At 34.1% G+C, this 22,293-nt stretch overlaps 1 protein-coding gene across 3 annotated transcripts in view; it reads right to left on the bottom strand.

Annotated features, from left to right (window-relative positions):
• Nucleotides 1-595: 595 nt before the first annotated feature.
• Nucleotides 596-22,293, bottom strand: part of LOC134700845 (carbohydrate sulfotransferase 9-like) — a 31,910-nt gene continuing 10,212 nt past the window's right edge. For 2 of the 3 annotated variants that reach the window (XM_063561999.1, XM_063561998.1), the window contains exons 2-4: nucleotides 3,505-3,619; nucleotides 2,381-2,466; nucleotides 596-1,353 (exon numbers count right to left, since the gene is read on the bottom strand). In XM_063561999.1, the coding sequence (XP_063418069.1) occupies nucleotides 841-1,353; nucleotides 2,381-2,466; nucleotides 3,505-3,619 (714 nt within the window). In that variant the 3' untranslated portion in view covers nucleotides 596-840. Of the gene's footprint in view, nucleotides 1,354-2,380; nucleotides 2,467-3,504; nucleotides 3,620-20,504; nucleotides 20,686-22,293 lie in introns of those variants that run through there. The other variant, XM_063561997.1, reaches the window with a different exon arrangement.

Genomic DNA, 22,293 nt, shown 5'->3' with positions numbered 1-22,293 from the left:
GGATTTTTTTTCTGTGACAAGCGCCTGTGATTGTATTGGTAAAGATAATAAATATTATCACTAATGTACTTTCTCTATAATTCACACAAGACCAAAGGTCGAGGCTGTATGATTTTCAAATGTACATTAATTTAATAATTCGATTTTGTTATCTTTCTGGTCATATAAACACAAATAAACATGAAGGCGTGTGACAAATATCAATAATAAATGAACACAAAACTGATTAGAATAATTATGTATTTATTTATAGCTTAAAAATATCTACTATATTTTTCTGTCGAGGTTGGTATAAATAGTCTGGTTTTTTATCATATCCAAATATTTGAAAGTCATTTTGGAATATTTTCTGCAATTTATCCATTGTTGATATTGGTAGAAGATTGTACGCACTTATAAGATATCTTCGTTTTTGGTCTTTCAAATTATTTTTGTTTTTCGTTTCAATATGAGCATTAATTATGGCATTTCTAAATGTTTGCGAACTAGGTTTAAATTGAGTTGCATCATTTGTATTAAACGGAAATTTAATTTGTTCGGAAATAATTCCACGTATTTGTAGTTTTCTCCATATCCTTTGCAATCCTTCGTAAATACCTAAACACTTAGTAAACGTACTGCGGACGTCTCGAAAAGTTTCAACAGTGTCAGTTATCGAATCTAAAATAGAGTCCGTTTTAAAATCTTTTAAAACAGACGTATAATTTTCAAGATTGAATTCTTTCAAAATGAAATGAACATCATTTGCAAATGTCTCCATTTTACCAATGTAATCATACTTTACAAAACATGGCCGACAATGGTCCGTTGCTGGTAAAAAATGTCCATCTCGATCTTTATTTAGTTCTTCGGTGTGTATGAAATATTCCACCATTTCCGGAAACGTAACATCGTGTCCACAGTGTTTTTTCTGTTTTCGTGTAAACTCCACAGCTTGCCTTTTGACCCAATTAAATACCAATAATATGGGTTAGGAGAAAAAATCTTGTCCAAATACCCGGATAATAATCTTGAGTAAGGGTCACGAACGAATAAAAATTTAGAATTTTCTTTTAAAATATCATGATAATTGTCAAGCTTCTGGGATTGGAAAGATTGGTAATTTTGCATACAATCCCGAGGTTTAATCGAGTACGGACTTTTAATTTCATGTTTATGTAGTAACTGAATAAGACGTCGCCAAAATGTCGACCCCACTTTCTCAATTCCACAATATACCATCTTCTCCTCTGGGACAAATTGCATATGTGCCTTGAAATTGTCTTCATCTGACCTTCCAACGTCAATCCTGTTGTAGCAATGCTTGTCTAGGTTATGTTTTCTACTCTCCATGATTGCACCTAGTGTATGGTCCTGTTAAACGTAAAATTAGTATTTTAAAGGGGCAGATATATAAAACAATAAAAATACGTTTTTATTGTTCAAGCATTAATGAAAGTGAAATAGTGAAATAATAATTCGCTTTTAGAATCGAATACAATTCAACAATATAAAAAAGCTAAGAAAATCGGTTATGAATAATTATTCCATTGCAAGCGAAAAATCTAATTGCAAGAGTTCGCCATCTATTTCTATCTATATTTATGTTTATCGTTTAAATGGCCATCAGTAGTCTTAATTTGTAGGTCAATTCTATGGGTTTTTTTTAGATTTCGTCTGGACTAAAACAGACAGGTAACGTCCATACATATCAACAAGCAGACAAGGCCTTGTAAATTGTTTATTTTATAATTTTTAAAATTTGGAAAGATGTTTTAGTATGTTATAAATCAAATATTAGAATAAGAGTCGAATCGGTAAACATGAATTTGACAGCCAATGTCCTTTTAGATGTAAAATAACACATTGCATCGCCACCTGTGACTAATTTGAGGGAATGGATATCGGGGTGACTCTATGTGGCTTTAATTCGCGTAATTGTTCGCTCATTATTCGTTATTTCTAAAAAGATCATAAAAAGTGCAGTATTGTGGAGCATGTATGGAACTGATATAAACTATCCGCCGTAGATTGTAAGTGAATGACAGTATGATTTAGCTTTTGAACATACGATAACCTATGGTTGCTTGAATCTACGATATTTGTACTCTTTACATACTGTTGTCTCAATTAATATTGGTATTATACTAAATCTCAATTTTTATATTGACAATGTTGTAGGAAGACTTGTTTAAGGGGTAAAAAGGGTCAACTGTATTAAAATTAAAATTTGACAAGCAGAATACCAGTTATATGTAATAATGATGGATTGCTTCTTGTTTGCTTAACGCTCAGTGACAATTAGTTATGTACATAGTCAAGGCGAGGAAATGTAAACAAGAAATGCATCATATAGTGTTTTTTTTTTACAAAGAGCATACTATACATATAGGTAAATTACCTTAATTGTTTCTGGCCTCGAAACATTTATCATATTTTCCATAGTAACTCCTTTACCTAATTCTACTTCAATCCATCTATCTTCGGCTAGAAAGTTCAGAAAAAAATCATCAACTTTTAACTAACGGTGACAATTACAGTCTATAATGTACATTTTTTTAATATATTTTTCCATTTTGTTTTTTTATAGATCCCTCGAGGGTCTGGATTATGGGAAGGGATAGTCCTTCACGTCTTTATTCTTATATATACTTTTTCATTTTCTCTTCTTTATCTTTATCAGGTCGGGAACAATCACCCTGTATGGTGATTATACCTGTATAGAGAGATAATTCCGCTCAGGGAGGCATATTAAGTGAGTGGAATTTACCTGGGTTGAGTTTAATGTCGTAGCAGCTACGTAGCGGCTTCGTAGCTGCTATAAATATCTATGTAACAACTAGTCTATAGCTACACGTTCAATAGCCAAAATCTACGAAGCACTACGTAGCAGGCTAGCAGCTACATGTACGATATTGAACTCGTTCCTGATCATCACAGCTTTCAATCATGGTGAACAATAGATTGTACATTTAGTCGGATAAGCAGCAAACTGGGCATGTGCATATTAAATTAATTAAATCAATTGGTGCATATACTGTTGCAGGTTACTACCATAATAAGTAGAAAATGCCATTCTGCCCTACTTTGATTTGAATCCAGTCTAAACAAAAATACCTCTCTATAGAGGGATAATTTTATCCTTCTATACAGGTATAATCACAATATAGAGGGTTTGTTCCCAACCTCTTTGTGGGATAATCTCGCTGTATTGAAGACCCATTAGTGACCTTCGGCTGTTTCCTACTTTTTGGTCGAGTATTTGTTCTTTTGACACATTCCCCATTTTCATTTTTTCCAAGACGTTATAATTTGTCAAGACTAACTGAAGAAACGAAAAACAATGTTAAGGTATGTTTGTGATGTGTGACCTCATATATCATAAACAACAGCGGCGTATCTGACAAAAACATAAAATTTACAACTTTTCTCGTTTTAGAAATTCAAATCAAACGCCCTGTGATATTCAACATGCAATGCCTTGATGTTTGAAAAATGTTTCACATACACCGCTAATTAAATTACCTTTGTATAAATTGTTTGTTAGCATCAACACTGAATAGCATATAAACACGGCCACAATCCATGACGTTTTGTGTTTTAAGACTTTTCTGATCAGCAAGGTTGACCTTCTCTTCATCTGAAATAGAAAGTGATCATTATAGATCATTTGGACATTCTCACATGGATGATCTATCATAAGAGTCGAAACAAATAAAAAGAATTACGACAAGACATATAAGGGAGCTACCATTTGATTTTTAGGGGGAGGGGGGGGGGGGGGGGGGGGCTAGGATGAAAAATGTTGTCCTGCATTTTTTTTTAGTTGTAATCTCTGTCCTGCCTTTTTATTTTTCACTCTATCCGGTCCTGCTTTTTTTTTTTTTAGTTTCTCCTGACTTTTTTTACAGTAATTGTCATCCTGACTTTTTTTTTTTGCAAGTGTCTCATCCTGCCTTTTTTATAATTCAAAACTCCCCCCCCCCCCATAAAAATCAAATGGTAGCTCCCTAATTTCACAAAACACTACATAGACTGAGCAAATTGAACTCCAACGAAACCTGGAAGTGATTTCAAGTGCACTGAATGGGTACGCAAATCCCGCTTCATGCATTTGCCATCGTGTGTCTCATGGTCAAGACACTCTATTTGATGTCTCAGTCGAGGAAAAGAGGACGTTTTGTGGTCACCGTGTTTCGTGGTTTCGGTAAAAATGTCAACGTGCAAGAATTTTTATAAATTGTTCGTTCATCGTGAAATGGCAATGTTATTTCGCGTTCTTTCGTGCAATTATCCCCCTTTTTATCCCCCCCTTTGACGATTTGATCTTTCTATTGTCATCTTATCACATACCTGAAGATAATGAGTCTCACTTTACCTTCACAAGTCCTATGCAATAGTTAACAATTTAGGGAAGAACCATTTAACTTCAAAAAGGGGGGGGGGGGGTTATTTTTTCCCCAAAAAATTATTCTGTTTCCCAAGTTGATGAAAAAAAACATTCTGTTCAAGCAGACGACAAAACATGTAATAAGTGCTCCTTTTACGTTCGTTCGTACCTTTCGTCAAACTGAAAATGTAAGAAAGCACGTATCACATTTTCACAATATCAATAATGTAACAGCATTCTTTTCTAAATTAAATTTATCTTTCAAAAATAAGCATATCGTAAATAATACACGCTTTTAAAATAAGGAAATACAGAAAAGTAGTGTCAAAATACACTTACCTCCGATACGTTACACGACCACACACATTTCCGCGGGAATTGTTCAAGCACGAGTTTCACGAGATTGAAAAATGATACTCTTAATTTAACGACAAGATCCACATTTATTTTTATTTTTTATGTCAGAGTACACTATCAGCAAATTGTCACTTTGAATCATGGAGATCTACAAGACAAGGATGCTTCATTGTTTTTGAAAAAGTAATGTGAAATATATTTAAAAAAAAAAGATTTTGTGATCAAGTATTTTTTCTATCAAATTTAGAAATGTTATGTTGAAAGTGAAAAATAAAGTTGTGTGACTCTTTTGATCGCAGGCATCAAATGTTAAACTATAACTGTAATCGCAATGTTTTATTTAAAAAATAAGATTGAGAAAGAAAATGGGGAATTTGTCAAAGAGACAAATATCCGACCATAGAGCAGACAACAGCCGAACGCCACCAATAGGTCTTCAATGCGGCGAGAAACTGTCGCACCCGGAGGCGTCCTTCAGTTGCATGGCCCCTAAACAAATGTGTATGCTAGTTCAGTGATAATGGACGTCATACTAAACTCCGAATAATACACAAGAAACTAAAATTAATAATCATACAAGACTAACAGAGGCCAGAGGCTCCTGACTTTGGACAGGCGCAAACATGCGACGGGGTTAAACATGTTTTTGGAGATGTCAACCCTCCCCTATACCTCTGGCCAATGTAGAAAAAAACATACACACAACTGTACGCACAGCAAAACTCAGTTTAAGAGAAGTCCAAGTCTGATGTCAGAATAAGCATTGAATGTTTTTGAAAAGAAAGAAAAACTAGCAGGTTATGAAACAACCATTTAACGTTATTGAAACATGATTGTACATTGTTTTGTTTATACAACTCGTCTAAACATCAACCCAACAATGTTAGATCTGTAAATTTGCTTTCGCAAATTTTTGGTTCTTCCCTCGCCGGGATTCGAACCCATGCTACTGTGATATCGTGACACCAAATCGCCGGCACTGCAGCCGTCTTTCTAGACCACACGACCACCTGGGATCTCAATAAAAGAGCTTTCGCTGGACATGTGTTACCTTTCCACGTCAGTGTTAATCTAGCGGCGTACTACAGTACATGATATATAAGGCATGAAGATGTTATTGTTTTGTTTATATATATAGAGCCCTTTTTAAAAAGTTTTTAGGGGTATTGTTTTCTTCTGACTAGCCTATAATTAGGATATTTTATTAAGTTATCTCTTTTCCCTGGTGGACCTATCGAACGTTCCGAAATACTATATTTGTCATGTAGAATCTCATGTCGTGGCGTGTGGGATAATGACTATTAGGCTAATATTAGGGTGAAACGCCATCGAAGTTCCATGGCGATTATTTGAATTTGTCAAAATTAAGGATCCCTTAAATGAGTCTTACGTATAATTCGTCAAATTGTAAGAAAGCTCTAAGCCTCCATAAATATGGAATTGTCGTGGCGGGTCAGATATATTCACCCATTAGATACTACATGCATGCATATTAACAAATCAATCCAAAACAGTCTAAAACTAAATTGTTTCCCCCAAAAAACAAACAATCAAATTAACAACATAAACTATGCATTGATCAAGGTTTTACTCATTGTTGAAGGTCGTACGGTAGCCTTTATAATTATGTTATTGTTTTGTGTCATTTAGTCTCTTGTTGAGAGTTGTCTCATTTGCAATCATAACACTCGAAATCATGAACGTTTCCAAATTTGTTGAACCAAAAACACGTTTACTACACCGGAAAAGATGACTTCATATATATAACAGTAATTAGATCAACAAAGTTTTATTTTCAAGTTAGTGAGCATGCCGAATGTCAGTCTGGAGTTCTGGGAGGCCAACAGCACAATCGTTGAGATTTCACAAACCATAGTCAAGTCAATAATTATAAATTTTATAATATTTTTATTTAGACCACTAATCACGTCGACTTTTCACTTTGAATCAAAATGTGTATTCACATAAGGGGATTCGGCTACTTAAAATAATCAAGAATAAAAGGGGGATCCCATCAAGTCCTTATTGGAAAACATTGATTGTCAAAAAAGGGGGTGTCAACCTACGGAACCCACACCTCTCTGATGCTATCCCGACCACTGTTTTCAAGTCACGAAAACCTACGTGATCGCCAGTGTTCATATTTCGAGGGGACGAGTTTCGTTTGTATATTCTGCAATGAAAGGGGCGTGTAGTTGTACTTTTCTTGACTCCCTAAATGTATCAGGGTTATATTTTTTTTTTGTAAAATCAATAGAAAAACAATTCGTAAAGTTTTGAAGAATCACCAATGACAGGAATAAGTTGTTGCTCTTCACGAAGATCCAACACATTTATTGAATTTACCTATTGTTTTTATGCGTTTTAGTTAGTTATTATTGTCGAACCTGAATCCAACTTTAGTAGACAAAAAAACACTAAATTTCATTTTTCCGTATTTTACTCATAATTGGACTTAGTTTTTCTGCCAGGATACATTAATACATTCACTCTATGGTTAAATTCTGAAGAAAAAAATAATAACCTTTTTTTTTTTATACTATCCTGGATTTGTACCAAACTTTGAATGAAGCTGGTTTATGAAGAAAAGCTAGCATTTAGGAGAAAAAATTGTTAAAATTTTGTACCTGTTTATCCGATTTTACCTCTAAATGGACTTTTCTTCCAGTTGATATTGTAGTCTGCAGTTACAGTTTTTAAAACATTTATTGACTTCACGGTTCAGCTAACAAGCTAGTCAAAAATGTTACTTTCACTTACACACCCAATGCATTTTGCTGTAAAACTCGATCAGTTACGATTAACAAAGGCTATATTATGAGGGTTTAGAGGGGATTTTCCTCCGTTCTGTATTCTATAAAAAATTTAGGCTAATATTCTCTACTGTTTATTTTTGGCCCATTTCTCTGCTTATTTTTTGGAAGCCATTTTTAAATTTTTTTTATCCATTATTCTCCATTTTGTAAAGTCCAACTATACCTTATTTTAAATAATGAAATTTTTAAACAAAATGATCAGTTACAACTACAATGTAGATTGTTTTTGTTTTATTGTCTGATACGGTGCTTTTTGTCCGCAATTCGCTTTTTGTCCGCTTTTGCTTTTTGTCCGATAATTTTGCTTTTTGTCCGAAACTTTTGCTTTTTGTCCGTTGCTTTTTGTCCGTTTTGCCTTTTGTCCGATTATTTTGCCTTTTGTCCGAAACTTTTGCTTTTTGTCCGTTGCTTTTTGTCCGTTTTGCCTTTTGTCCGATTATTTTGCTTTTTGTCCGAAACTTTTGCTTTTTGTCCGTTGCTTTTTGTCCGTTTTGCTTTTTGTCCGATAATTTTGCTTTATGTCCGATATAAAATGTGTATATTTTTGGCAGGTTTCATTTTGAACTTCAAAATACCATGTCCTTTTAGGAGTTAAATATAGACCATACTCACATTATAAATGATTTGTACATGAAATTTCATGTCTTTTACAATATATCGCATTACCTCTAAAATGACTCGAAGCACTAATATACTAGACCCGTAGGTGTTGGTCAACAGAGGGCAAGGGGTATACTCTTGTATATCCCTAAGTCTAAAAAAACAACTATTGAAAGCTGGCTAAACTAAGACATACTCCAGGTAGGCCATTATACCAGAAGAAGAGGTAGTCAAACCCTTATAAATGGCTTATAGCACTTATGTCCTGGATCTAAACGAGTTTATCAGCAACGAATTAAAAGGGGCATGAGTTTCGCCGGTAAATCACGAAGTAAAAATAAACCTCATTATTGCCAGCTCTTCAAACTAAGAGATTCTCCACGTTGGCCATTATACCAGAGGTATAGGTAGGCAGTGCCTCTTAAATGGTCCATGGGCCATGGCACTTATTGTCCTCGACCCGTACGAGTTGGTAAGAAGAGGGTAAGGGAAATACTCTAATATATCACACAGTCCACCAAAAATAGTGACGGCTGCCCAAACTTAGACATTTTTAGGTGCGCCCTTATACTAGATGTTGGAGTAGTCATTCTCTTAAAAATGGCTCATAGCACTTATGCTATAGACCCGAACGAGTTTGTCAACAATGAGTTAAAAAGGGGATGAATTAGCCCAGTATATAACGAAGTTGAAATAAACTGTTGCCCGCTGGCTAAACTAAGAAATTATCCACGCGGGCCATAATATGAGAGGTAGAGGAAGGGATTGCCTCTATAAAATGACCATGAGCACGTATGACCTAGACCCGTACGAGTTAGTCAGCAAAGTGTAAGGTTGGTACCCTAGTATATAATCAAGTCGAACTAAACTATTGCTGGCAGGCTAAGAGATTCTCCGCGTGGGCCATGATACCAGAGGTAGAGGTTGTCATTGCCTCTAAAATGGCCTAAATCACTTATTCCCTAGAGAAGTACGCGGTATCATCAAAGGGTTTAAAAGGGAGTTGGAACCTCTGTTTACAAAGAAGTCGAAATAAATTATTGCCGGCTTGCTTAAGTACGAGATTCTCCAAGATGGCCATTAATCCTAGGTTAAATGTGTGCATTGCCTTTTAAATGGCTGATTAAACTAACGCCCTAGACCTGTACGAGTTTGTCAGCAAAAGGGTTAAAGGGTGGATGCGATGCCTCTTTTTACAACGAAAATATACATTAAGCCGACTGGCCTAAGTAAGAGATTCTATACGCGGGGTATTATATCAGAGGATGAGGTAGGCATTACCTCTAACATAGCCATAACACGTATGTCCCAGACCCGTGTAAGTTAATCAGCAAAGGATAAGGGGGGTTTCTAAGTATATCACAAAGTCGAAATAAACTATTGCTGGCTGACTAATCGAAGAGATTCTCCACATGGGCCATGATACCAGAGGTAGAAGTGGCCATAGCCTCAAAAATGGCCACTTGTGCCGTAGACCCGTACCAGTGCTTCAGCAAAGTGTTAAAAGGGGGGGGGGGGTGGTATCTATGTTTACAACGAAGTCGAAATGAATTATTGCCGGCTGGCCAAACAAAGAAATTCTCCACATAGGCCATTATAACAAAGGTAGTTGTGGACATTGCATCTAAAATGGCCCATACTTCTTATTCCATTGATCTGTACGAGTTTGTCAGCAAAGGGTAAGGAGGGTACCCTGGTATATAACAAAGTCGAAATAAACTATTGCCGGATGGCCAAAAATAAAAGATGATCCACGTTTATCATGATACCAGAGGTAGAGGTGGGCCTTGCCTTTAAAATGGTTTATAGCACTTATGCCAGCAAAAGGAAAGGAGGGTATTCTAGTATATCGCAAAGTCGTTATGAAATATTGCCGGCTGTTCAAACTACGAGATTCACCACATGGGCTATGCTACCAGAGGTATAGGTGGTCATTGCCTTTAAAATAGTCTATATTTCGACCTGTTGATACTGTTTATAATGCTTTTTTGTCATTTTTTATTTATATGGATCTTGTCTGTACACCAGCTTTGATTATTTGTAATATCTTCAATTTTTCACTTATTCTTACAACATTTGTATAAACTTCAAGATTATAAAAAAACGTTTTTTTTCTAAAGTGAACATTGATTGGTTAAATATTTCTCAGTGTGTTTGAATTTGTTTGTTAGCCTTTTGGTCATGAATGTTTGTCTCTAATATTTTATTAACTGTGCATTTGTATTCAGATATCGCAGATCAAATTTATTCGTTCATTGTGTAATCATATGTTTTTTGATTGAGTTAAGTCTGCCAATTGATATTTTATTGTATGTTTTTCTATGTTGTGATGTTATGCTATTGTTTCAGAAAAAGGGAGAAGGTTTGGATCCATTAAAACGTTTAATCCCGCCGCAAATGTTTGCACCTGTCCTAAGTCAGGAATCTGATGTACAGTAGTTGTCGTTTGTTTATGTAATATATACGTGTTTCTCGTTTCTCGTTTTGTTTATATAGATTAGAACGTTGGTTTTCCCGTTTGAATGGTTTTACACTAGTAATTTTGGGGCCCTTTATAGCTTGTTGTTCGGTGTGAGCCAAGGCTCCGTGTTGAAGGCCGTACTTTAACCTATAATGGTTTAATTTTTAAATTGTTATTTGGATGGAGAGTTGTCTCATTGGCACTCATACCACATCTTCCTATATCTATATAGCAAATATATGGCATATACCCGTACGAGTTTGTCAGTAAAGAGCTAAAATGAGGAGGTGGTACCTCTGTTCACATTAAAGTCAAAATAACTGTAGCCGGTAGGCCAAGTTCTCTACGTGGATCATTATACCAGAGGTAGAGGTTTATTTCGACTTCGTTGTAAACAAAGGCAACACCTTTTATTTTTAACCCCTTGCAGGCAAAATCGTACAGGTCTTTGGAATTAGTGTTATATGCCATTTTAAAGGCAATTACCATATCTATCTCTGGTAAAATGGCTTACGTGGAGAACCTCTTAGTTTGGCCAGCCGGCAATACTTTATTTCGACTTTGTTGTAAACAGAGGTACCATCTCCCCCTTTTGATTCATAATTGTCAAACTCGTACGGGTCTAGGGCATAAGTGTTATAAGAAATTTGTATGGCAATGCCCTCCTCTATCTCTGGTAAAATGGCCTACGTGGAGAATCTTTTAGTTTGGCCAGCCGGCAATTATTAAAGTGTATTTCGACTTCGTTGCAAACAGAGGTACCACCTTACCCTTTTAATTCATTGTTGTCAAACTCGTACGGGTCTTGGGCCTAAGTGATCTGTGCCTTTTTTAAGGCAATGCCTACTTCTACCTCTGGCATCATACCCCACGTGGAGAATCTCTTGGCCAGCCGGCAATTGTTTATTTCGACTTTTTTATATAACAAGGTACTTCCCTAAACCTTTGCTGACTTACTCGCTGGCTTATCCCTTATTGTAAATAAGTAAGGTCAATAAATATAAGACTATATGCCAGGTCTTTCTGACAACCAATTACAAACAAATTGGGGTTTATCTAATGAGGCTTTTCCCAGGATGCAATTGCTCGTAGACTGTATACAGTTGACCAAATAATCCACAAATTCCGCAAAAGGATCTTTTAATTGTAGGCCATGTCCATTTAGACATTAAGCAACAAAAGCCCAGCATGACCGATGCATTTGTCTTTAACATCTCCGATATTGATTCCGCGTGGCCTTCCAATTGACATGAGTGTCCATTGGTGTTCATTGTTAAACCTTTGGAGCTATATCAGTTTGTGTGGAAATTAAGAGCACGATGACCTTCCCTTGATGATAACAACATGACCAACAACCATATCGTGTGTAACCAAAAGCCGTCAGCGATAGTCACACCGACAATTTGCTACCTTCGTGGACAAAAGTGACATTTCGCTATATCCTAATTAACATCTAGTGTTGTCACTACCATCTGCTGTAGAGATTTAGTTGCACAACATAACAGAAACATTCTTTGTAAATACTCTATGTTGATATTTTGACATTTGGATGGTTCATATACCAATTGTAGCCGAAAAATGATAATGAAACATTTCTGTTTAATATCGATCTATTGTTGGAATTGTAAATTTTCATATTCAATTTTTGTTTGTTTAAAGATTACCATTTTAAATAAAGATTTTAATTTTTTAAAAAGCAAGTGTTAGACTTGTGCTTTTATTGCCACTCAGTTCATATAACCTGTCATTTTAGTCGAGCCTGTAACTTTTGTTGCTGAAAGCTCGACATATGAATAGTGATCCGGCGGCGGCGGCGGCGGCGGAGGCGGCGGCGTAAGTTAACTTCTGAAAAGCTTAATATTTTATAAGGTGGAAGAATTGGATGCTTCATACTCTGTATATAGATGCCTCATGTTACGAAGTTTCTGTCAGTCACATGTCCAATGTCCTTGACCTCATTTTCATGGTTCAGTGATCACTTGAAAAAAAAGTTCAGAATTTTTGTAATGTTAAATTCTCTAGTATTATAAGTAATAGGATAACTATATTTGGTATGTGCGTACCTTGCAAGGTACTCATGCCCGTCAGACAGTTTTCACTTAACCTCGACTTCATTTCGTGGATCAGTGAACAAAGGTTAGAATAAGTTTTGGTGGTCAAGTCCACATCTCAGATACTATAAGCAACAGGGCTAGCATATTCGGTGTATGGAAGGACTGTGAGGTGTACATGTCCAACTGGCAGGTGTCATCTGACCTTGACCTCATTTTCACGGTTCAATGAGTCTACAATATTTGTTGTATGGAATGATTGTAAGGTGTACATGTCTAGCGGGAAGATATCATCTGACCTTGACCTCATTTTCATGGTTCAGTGGTCAAAGTTCAATTTTTGAGTTTTGGTCTTTTTATCTAATATTATATGCCAAAGGTCACTATATTTGGTTCATGAAAATATCTTATGATCTATATATAAGTCTCCCAGGTTTTATTTGACCTTGACCTCAATTTCACGGTTCATTGCACAGTGTTAAGTTTTTGTGTTTTGGTCTGTTTTTCTTAAACTATAAGTAATAGGTCAAGTATATTTGTTGTATCGAAGAATTGTTAGCTGTTCATGTCTGCCGGGTATGGTTCGTCTGACCTTTACCTCATTTTCATAATTCATTTGGTCTTTGTTTAGCTATCTTGGTTAATGTTAAGTTTATGTGGCAGTTGTAATAAATCTTTATACTTAGGGCTATCAACATAATATTAATAATGAGTAAAGTAGGCGAGACATTTCAGTGTGTGCACTCTTGTTTAAATGTGCTTATTTATCCGAGTCCTAGACTGCATTCCAGTGGCTTTCATCGTTTACTTTTGTGTAAATTTTATACAGATCAGTATTTTTTCAAATGTTTTACCAATATTTTAGCTGCATGTAACATCTTGAACACTCAGAACAGCAAAACAAAATTTAGATTTCAGTAATTTCAGCAAAAAATTTATCATTTTTGTTTTCATTACAAATTTTATTTATTACACTATTAGTTATAACTTTATGAATTGGCTCAAAAATCAACCCAAAAAATCGAATGATTTTGGCCTCAGATTTATTATTCAAATGTTTATATCACTGTAAAAGCTCCAAATTGTCTCCCTTTAGTGCAATAATGACATTTTGTTTTGGTATGAGAATTAAAATGTCTATTTCAACTCATCGGTGACCTATAGATATTTTTCAAATATGCTTTACGTAAACTAAACAGTTGTAAAATTAAATCCATTTCTGTAATTTAGTTCTTTTTTATTTCGATATATATATCTCTCTATTTCTCCTATTAGTTCAACTTAAAAAAAGTACCTTAACAAAAATGGTTGCTTCTTTCGAGGGCAGATTGTGAGCTTAAGTGAACGATAACCCCATGTTTTTATTTGATTTTTCTATTTAGTATATGATAAAAGTTCATCTATAGAAAAACAAGCAAAATCCTACATGCATATTTCAAAAATAATGGATTAATACCCTCCAGTCCCCTTAACAACAAAAAGTAAATAAATAGAACATTACGTTTAAGTATCACCTACAGTATTTTACAACCTCCATTGGTGAAACAATATATGTATTTCTGCTGTTGTTTTATATAAGTTATTGTCCTGAATAAACATCTTTATGCGTTTTTGCGTTTTTGCGTTTCAGTTTTTATTGTGAAATTTCTTCAATCAGCCAAGACAAACTTTAAATTTCGCCTTAACGATGTTTTCGCGAGAAATCCATGTATTATTATCGAATCACTACAAATTTAACCTCTAGTGCCCTAAAATGAGATTTTCCGAGACGCGTGGTTTGAAATAGGATACCCTATTTTATTTAAACAATATTTGCAATCTTTTCAAAAAGATGCAGCTGGGAATTTTCGTTCCTTATGAAAGTGTTCGCAAGGAGTTAAATTATAAACTCCTTATAGGATTATCAAAAAGCAACTATTAAGGACCCCTTGGAATAATTATCTTCCAAGACAACGTGTTCGAGAGTTTGATTTTAATACATGACTTTTTAAAACTTAATGGACGGAGCAGGATTATCTTACTCTTCCAGTTAACCATACATCATCACAGTTGCATTGGTTCTTGTTGCTCAGATTTTAAATTTCAATAATTTCGTCCGAGACCACAATTGTCGTCCCTTGATTTTCGTTATTAGTCCCTAGTGATAACAGTGGGTTACTTGCCAATAACTTTTATACCCCTTCCAAATTTATTTCTCCTTGTTTAATGCCTCAAATTGTAAGTAGGGGGTGGGGGTGGTGAAATTACACTGTAAAAAAATTTGGGTCCAGAATTTTACAGGAAAGTAGTGATTTGGTCCAGCTGAAAAAAGTTAAAAATTAGCACTTCGGAAGCTGTCAAAAGATTTCAATACACCCTAAACACAAAATTGTCCATATTTTGAGTTAGACGCGATGAAGTTTTCTATAATTTTGATATAATTTGTCCCAAAAATAGTACAACACACTGTAAAAGTTTCATTGAGAAAGCGCAGGTTGGATTTTTTTAAATTTTCATTTATGTTCTAAAAGAAATGCACTACGAATTAATTGTGTTCTCGGACCATTTGTTTTGTGGACTGTTGTGTATCTTGTTGTTTTTCATTCAGCTGCGGCTTTGTTGGTTTGTTTCAACCCTTTTTAGTGTGATTATCCTTTGGTACACTTTGACTCTCTCTTATATATGATATCGCAATAATTATATATATGTAAGCGTTCATATACATTTATATGGATACAATATTGAATTAAAATAGACATAATAATTAGATGAGTGAAAAAAAGAAAATGAAGTAATAATTGTACGTGTGAGGAAATGGCATTCTTATAAAAAAGAAGATGTGGTATTATTGCAAATGAGACAACTATCCACAAAAGACCAAAATGACACAGACATTAACAGCATTAGGTCACCGTACGGCCTTCAACAATGAGGAAAGCCCATACAGCATAGTCAGCTATAAAAGGCCCCGATAAGACAATGTAAAACAATTCAAACGAGAAAACTAACGGCCTTATTTATGTCAAAAAAATAAATGAAAAAACAAATATGTAACACATAAACAAACGACAACCACTGAATATACAGGCTCCTGACTTGGTACAGGCACATACATAAATAATGTGGCGAGGTTAAAGTCTTTTACACTAGAAATATTTTAGATCTTGTTATATAGACTAATTCTTATTCATTCTGGTCGTAAGTTAGTCTGTCATCATCATACGTGTGAGCAATGGTGTACGTACACCAATTTGTAGAATACATGGGATATTCAAAGACTTAAACGAATGTTAAGTCTCAGAGGCATGACTTTTTATTAGTTGTTAGTGGCTTTGAAATAGCTGTCAGATAACTGCGAGTACTCTCAGATCTGTTCATTGTGTCTTTTTGTGTCGGGATGTATAAGTACCCGGCCACGTCCTCTTGTATTTGTTTCTATCTGATGAGTTAAGCCTTTTTCAACTGATTTTTATAGTTCGTTCTTATGTTGTACTATTATACCACTGTCCCAGGTTAGGGGGAGGGTTGGGATCCCGCTAATATGTTTAACTTCGGCACATTATTTAAATATGTGCCTGTCCCAAGTCAGGAGCCTGTAATTCAGTGGTTGTCGTTTGTTTATGTGTTACATATTTGTTTTTCGTTCATTTTTGTCGAGCCTTCGACTTTAGTCGAAAAAGCGAGACTAAGCGATCCTACATTCCGTCGTCGGCGGCGTCAACAAATATTCACTCTGTGGTTAAAGTTTTTGAAATTTTAATAACTTTCTTAAACTATACTGGATTTCTACCAAACTTGGACAGAAGCTTCTTTATGATCATAAGATAGTATCCAGAAGTTAATTTTGTAAAAATAAAATTCCATTTTTTCTGAATTTTACTTATAAAAGGACTTAGTTTTTCTACTGGGAAACAACACATTCACTCTGTGGTTAAAGTTTTTAGATTTTTAATAACTTTCTTAAACTATCCTGGGTTTGTACCAAACTTGGACAGAAGCTTGTTTATGATCATAAGATAGTATCCAGAAGTAAATTTTGTAAAAAAATAAATCCATTTTTTCCATATTTTACTTTTAAATGGACTTAGTTTTTCTGCGGGGAAACATTACATTCACTCTGTGGTTAAAGTTTTTAAAATTTTAATAACTTTCTTAAACTATCCTGGGTTTTTACCAAACTTGGACAGAAGCTTGTTTATGATCATAAGATAGTATCCAGAAGTTAATTTTGTAAAAAAATAAATCCATTTTTTCCATATTTTACTTTTAAATGGACTTAGTTTTTCTGCGGGGAAACATTACATTCACCCTGTGGATAAAGTTTTAAAAAATTTAATAACTTTCTTAAACTATCCTGTGTTTTTACCAAACTTGGACAGAAGCTTGTTTATGATCATAAGATAGTATCCAGAAGTAAATTTTGTAAAAAAATAAATCCATTTTTTCCATATTTTACTTTTAAATAGACATAGTTTTTCTGCAAGGAAACATTTCATTCACTCTGTGGTTAAAGTTTTTAAAATTTTAATAACTTTCTTAAACTATCCTGGGTTTGTACCAAACTTGGACAGAAGCTTAATAATGATCATAAAATAGTATCCAGAAGTAAATTTTGTTAAATAATAAATCAATTTTTTTCCGTATCTTACTTTTAAATGGACTTAGATTTTCTTCCAGTTAATAAAATTGAGAATGGAAATGGTGAATGTATCAAAGAGACAACAACCCGACCATAGAAAAAACAACAGTGGAAGGTCACCAACAGGTCTTCAATGTATTAAGAAATTCCAGCACCCGGAGGTGTCCTTTAGCTGGCCCCTAAACAAATATATACTAGTCCAGTGATAATGAACGCCATACTAATTTCCAAATAGTACACAAGAAACTTAAATTAAAATAATACAAGACTAACAAAGACCAGAGGCTCCTGACTTGGGACAGGCACAAAAATGTGGCAGGGTGAACCATACATACATGTACAGTCTGCAGTTGTTATTAAAATATTTATTAGATTCATAAACTATCCTGGATTTTAACCAAACTTGGACAGAAGCTTCTTATAATCAGAAGATTGTATCAAAAGGAATATTTTTATTGATTTTTTTCCTCATTTTTGTTGAGCCTGCGATTTACAGCAAAAGTAGGCGAGACACTGGGTTCCGCGGAACCCTTACAAATTTTTTTACTTAAATAAGGCCGTTAGTTTTCTCGTTTGAATTGTTTTACATTGTCTTATCGGGGCCTTTTATAGCTGACTATGCGGTATGGGCTTTGCTCATTGTTGACCTATTGTTGTTAATGTTTGTGTCATTTTGGTCTTTTGTGGATAGTTGTCTCATTGGCAATCATACCACATCTTCTTTTTTATATGCTCGAAACTTTAGAATAGTTTAGAAATTTATCAAATCAAATAATCCTTGAGTGATGGTTTCGTTATTGAAATTCTAAATTGATGTTTAACCGCGCTAATATTATATATGATAATCATACGAATAAGTCAGGAACGGAGTTTCAATCTGTAATTCAATAGCTATTGCTTGTTTCTGTATTTGTTTGTCGTATAGTGTTTTGTAAATCAATGGTTTTCTCGTTTGAATAGTTTTATCATTATGTTAAATGGTGTCGGCGTTTGCTACATGTGGAAGTGCACACATTTACGACATGTTATTGCTTAAACGCACAGTTTCTTCTTCCCGCTAATAATATATAGTCACCATTTGCACTTATATGCGAATGGCCGATTGACAGTCGCTCCAAAATATTTTGCAACATTTCAGTTAAAAAAAAAACTTTTTTAAGTCTGGTAATATTTTCGTCATATTTCCAACAACTTTATTTTTCTTAAACATTACAAATATTACAAATATAACAAACAAACAAACTTCATTTTTGGAACACTATCACAAAGTTTACGTAATACATGTGTAGCTATTTATTTAGATAAACTGTATTAATCCATACATTTCGGAATTATTTAGCAACTATATCCAAATGACGAGGAAGTTCGAGGTTATTCAAGTAATAAGATTAAGGAAACTTTGGTTAACACAACAGCATTTTCAACAAAGTAGTTTATTTTTGTTTGACAAACTCGAAAAGAGGGGGAAAAGTAATAAAATGGTTACTTAAGCATTTACTTAATTTCTATCACGAAATAAATGCGTTTAATATTTTAGATACAGATACAATATAGTGCATTCGTAAATGTAAAACACTTTTTAATAGAAAATTTAAAAGAGATACATCAACCGTCTTTATTTTAGAATTGCTCATGTCTGTAGGGCTTATTCTCGATTGTCCCACTTTTTTTTAAATTAAGAGCTCATATTGTCCCACATGAAAAGTTCTGACTGGTCCACATTATTTTATGAGGCGAAATGTTCTTATCCCTTGTTAGATTGTCTCTATGGTTTTGTTTCAGATATATAAGCCAAAATCTACATTTTATGCGATGTTCTATTTTTAGACATTGCGGCCATCTTAATTATTGGGCGGGGTCATCGGATACTTTTTTGAAACTAAATACCCGAAGGATGATTTTGGCCATGTTTGCTTTAATTTTGCCAGTAGTTTCAGAAGAGAAGATTTTTGTAAAAATTAATGACGACGATGAATGATGAGAAAAGCTCACTTAGTCCTATGGTCCAGGTGAGCTAAAAAGCAAAACGGACAAAAAGCAACGGACAAAAAGCAAAAGTGTCGGACAAAAAGCAAAATTATCGGACAAAAAGCAAAACGGACAAAAAGCAACGGACAAAAAGCAAAAGTATCGGACAAAAAGCAAAATTATCGGACAAAAAGCAAAACGGACAAAAAGCAACGGACAAAAAGCAAAAGTATCGGACAAAAAGCAAAATAATCGGACAAAAAGCAAAAGCGGACAAAAAGCAAATTGCGGACAAAAAGCACCGTATCAATTGTCATCTAAATGGCTATATGTATGTATAGTAACGAGAAAAGTTAAATTATTGACCAATAATACCCTGCGTCAATAGAAAAAATCAAGTATACAATGTACAGATTATAATAAAATCCAAGTGGAATTTTGGTATTCAAAAAATAAATCGCTAAAATAAACAAAATACGCTCAAGAAAGTTCAATTGTTTTATGGACAAATATATGAATGTTAAAATAAATAGCGTTTCGAAAAGGTTCAATAACTACGGCTGCAGTCCTTTTGCGCCTACTGATATTATAAGATGTATCAATTGCGCAAATTGCTTTTTTGAGATGTTTCCTTTGCGACTATTGTCATTTTAAGATGTATCATATGTAACAATTGTTATTTTAAAGTGTCATTAGCGTCAGTTGTTAATTTGTCATGTTTTATTTAAGGCAATTGTTATTTAAGATTGTGCTAATGTTATTTTCAAATGCATCACTGGGCCAATTGTTATTTTAATTTTTTTTTAAATATTGAATTTGCGCCAATTGTTATTTTAAGATATACCATTTGCTCCAATGTTTATTTTAAGATATATCAATTGCGCAAATTGTAATTTTAAGGGGTATAATTTGCGCAAAGTACTATATAATACTACTATGAAACATGATAGAAAAATACGGGAACATTCGAGCTGTAGTTGCTAAAAAAACAGAGACCATCAATTTATATGACACATAATCAGTAAGAGAGAGGTTCAGCTAGCTATAAATCCAAGTTTAATCCACCATTTTCTACATAAGAAAATGCATGTATCAAGTCAGGATTATGACAGTTGCTATCCATTCGTATCCATTCGTTTGATGTTTATGAGCGTTTGATTTTTCCATTTGTTTAATGAACTTTCTTATTGAATTATTCTCTGAGTTTTTTTTAAATATTATTTTACTTTGAAGTACTTATTAAACATTCTGATTTTGTTCTTACCTTCTTTAATACAATCATTAAACGGCTTCACCAACTTCTAAATAAAAGTCTACACCAACTTCTAAACAAAGTCTACACTAACTTCTAAACAAAAGTCTACACCAACTACTAAATAAACGTGTATACCAACAACTAAACAAACCGGCTACAACGGCTTCAATGTTATTCTACACGTCGATCCTCATTCTATACACATCTGTTATAAAAAAAATAAAGGAAGATGTGGTATAATTGCCAATGATAAGACTCTCCACCAGATCTTGCTTTCGACGTTTTTATTATATATTTATGATTTTACAACTCAAAACCACTCCACTTTAAACAGTTGTTTTTAATCAATAAAAAGACTTACGTCTTATTTGTTGTTTTTCTGAATTGTAACTGTAACCGTTGTAATTCAAATTTAGTTTAAGTATTTTAAATGTTCATGTCATGTTTTTATGTATACTTTATGAACTCCTTATAGACGTGTAAATAAGTCAATACTTTTCAAGGGCTCTTTTCAAAAAACAAATCTTACGATATAAATTATTTCGTGATCTTATTTCACTAGACTGGACGGAGTTCACACGTTCGCTCACGATAGACCTGTACATCTACATATATATGTGTCTAGGAATAAATTCACCAATGATGTTTCCAGTTATGGTCATTCCTCCGGTTAAAATATGTAAACACCATATGTTTTTTTGCATAAAATAATGAGACACAGTGAACTGTTTATTTTCTTGTAAAGCGGAGTTTAAAACATATAATTACATTAGATGTATGTTTCATTATAATACTTTATTCTGATTGGCTAACTGCACATCACGCGTTATTCCGTAAGCAGTTGCATTGCTCAATACAACTTTTCATTCATGATAACACGTGGTCCAACAATAAAGTGCACAGGTGAATTAAATAAGAAAGATACATAAAATTCGTGTTTTTATGATCATAGCTAAAAAAATGTAATTATAAGTATTGAATGCTTCTTTTTGTAACTTTATAGTATAATAATTGTAAAAGCGTTGACCGTGCACACATTTTTAGAATGAAGCGCTTCCGCGCTTCATACAAAATGTGCTTCGGTCAACGCTTTTACACCCCAATAAATTTACAAAAAGAAGCATTCAATTCTTAAGTAAAAATTGTCACATTTTGGATTATGTTGATATAAAAGTAAAACTATTGTCACATTTTGGATTATGTTGATATAAAAGTAAAACTACTACGACAGGAACAGCAGTTGCACAATATGCATATGTCGTTATTCTATAAAATGTTTTGAAATACTTTTTTCTTCTTTTCATCACAGGCGGTTTCAGAGGGGTCCCCCTTTTTGTGGGAAACCTTTGGTTGACTATTTAGGGTATCATCGAGACATAAACGCAGCCCTCTCTTAGGCAGTCAACGCATCCCCTTTATGAACATTTCTGGGTCCGCGTCTCCTTATATTCCGAAGGCATTTGTGGATGGGTGGACAAGGAGGGGGGGGGGGGGTCGCATATAAAATTGATAATAATTAAGTAAGGAACGAATGGTCACGGTTAAACATTTTTTTGTTTGTTATATAAATCAGGTTTAAAATACACAAACAGAAAGGTTTCAAGCAGAATAATGCAATAGCAGATACTTTAATACCCTACTTAAGCACACATATAGAGTATAAATCTTTAACTATTTTTTCGTCCCATATCATACACTCAGTTTATTTGTATTTCAGTTGGGTGACAATGATAGGTGATTAGAAATCAGTAATAACAAATTTAACGACAATCGGCATCCTTATCACACACATATTCGA

This window comes from Mytilus trossulus, unplaced genomic scaffold (assembly GCF_036588685.1).
Source record: "Mytilus trossulus isolate FHL-02 unplaced genomic scaffold, PNRI_Mtr1.1.1.hap1 h1tg000174l___fragment_2___debris__unscaffolded, whole genome shotgun sequence".
Classification (NCBI taxonomy): Eukaryota; Metazoa; Mollusca; class Bivalvia; order Mytilida; family Mytilidae; genus Mytilus; species Mytilus trossulus.
This window is presented reverse-complemented; position numbering and strand designations above follow the sequence as displayed.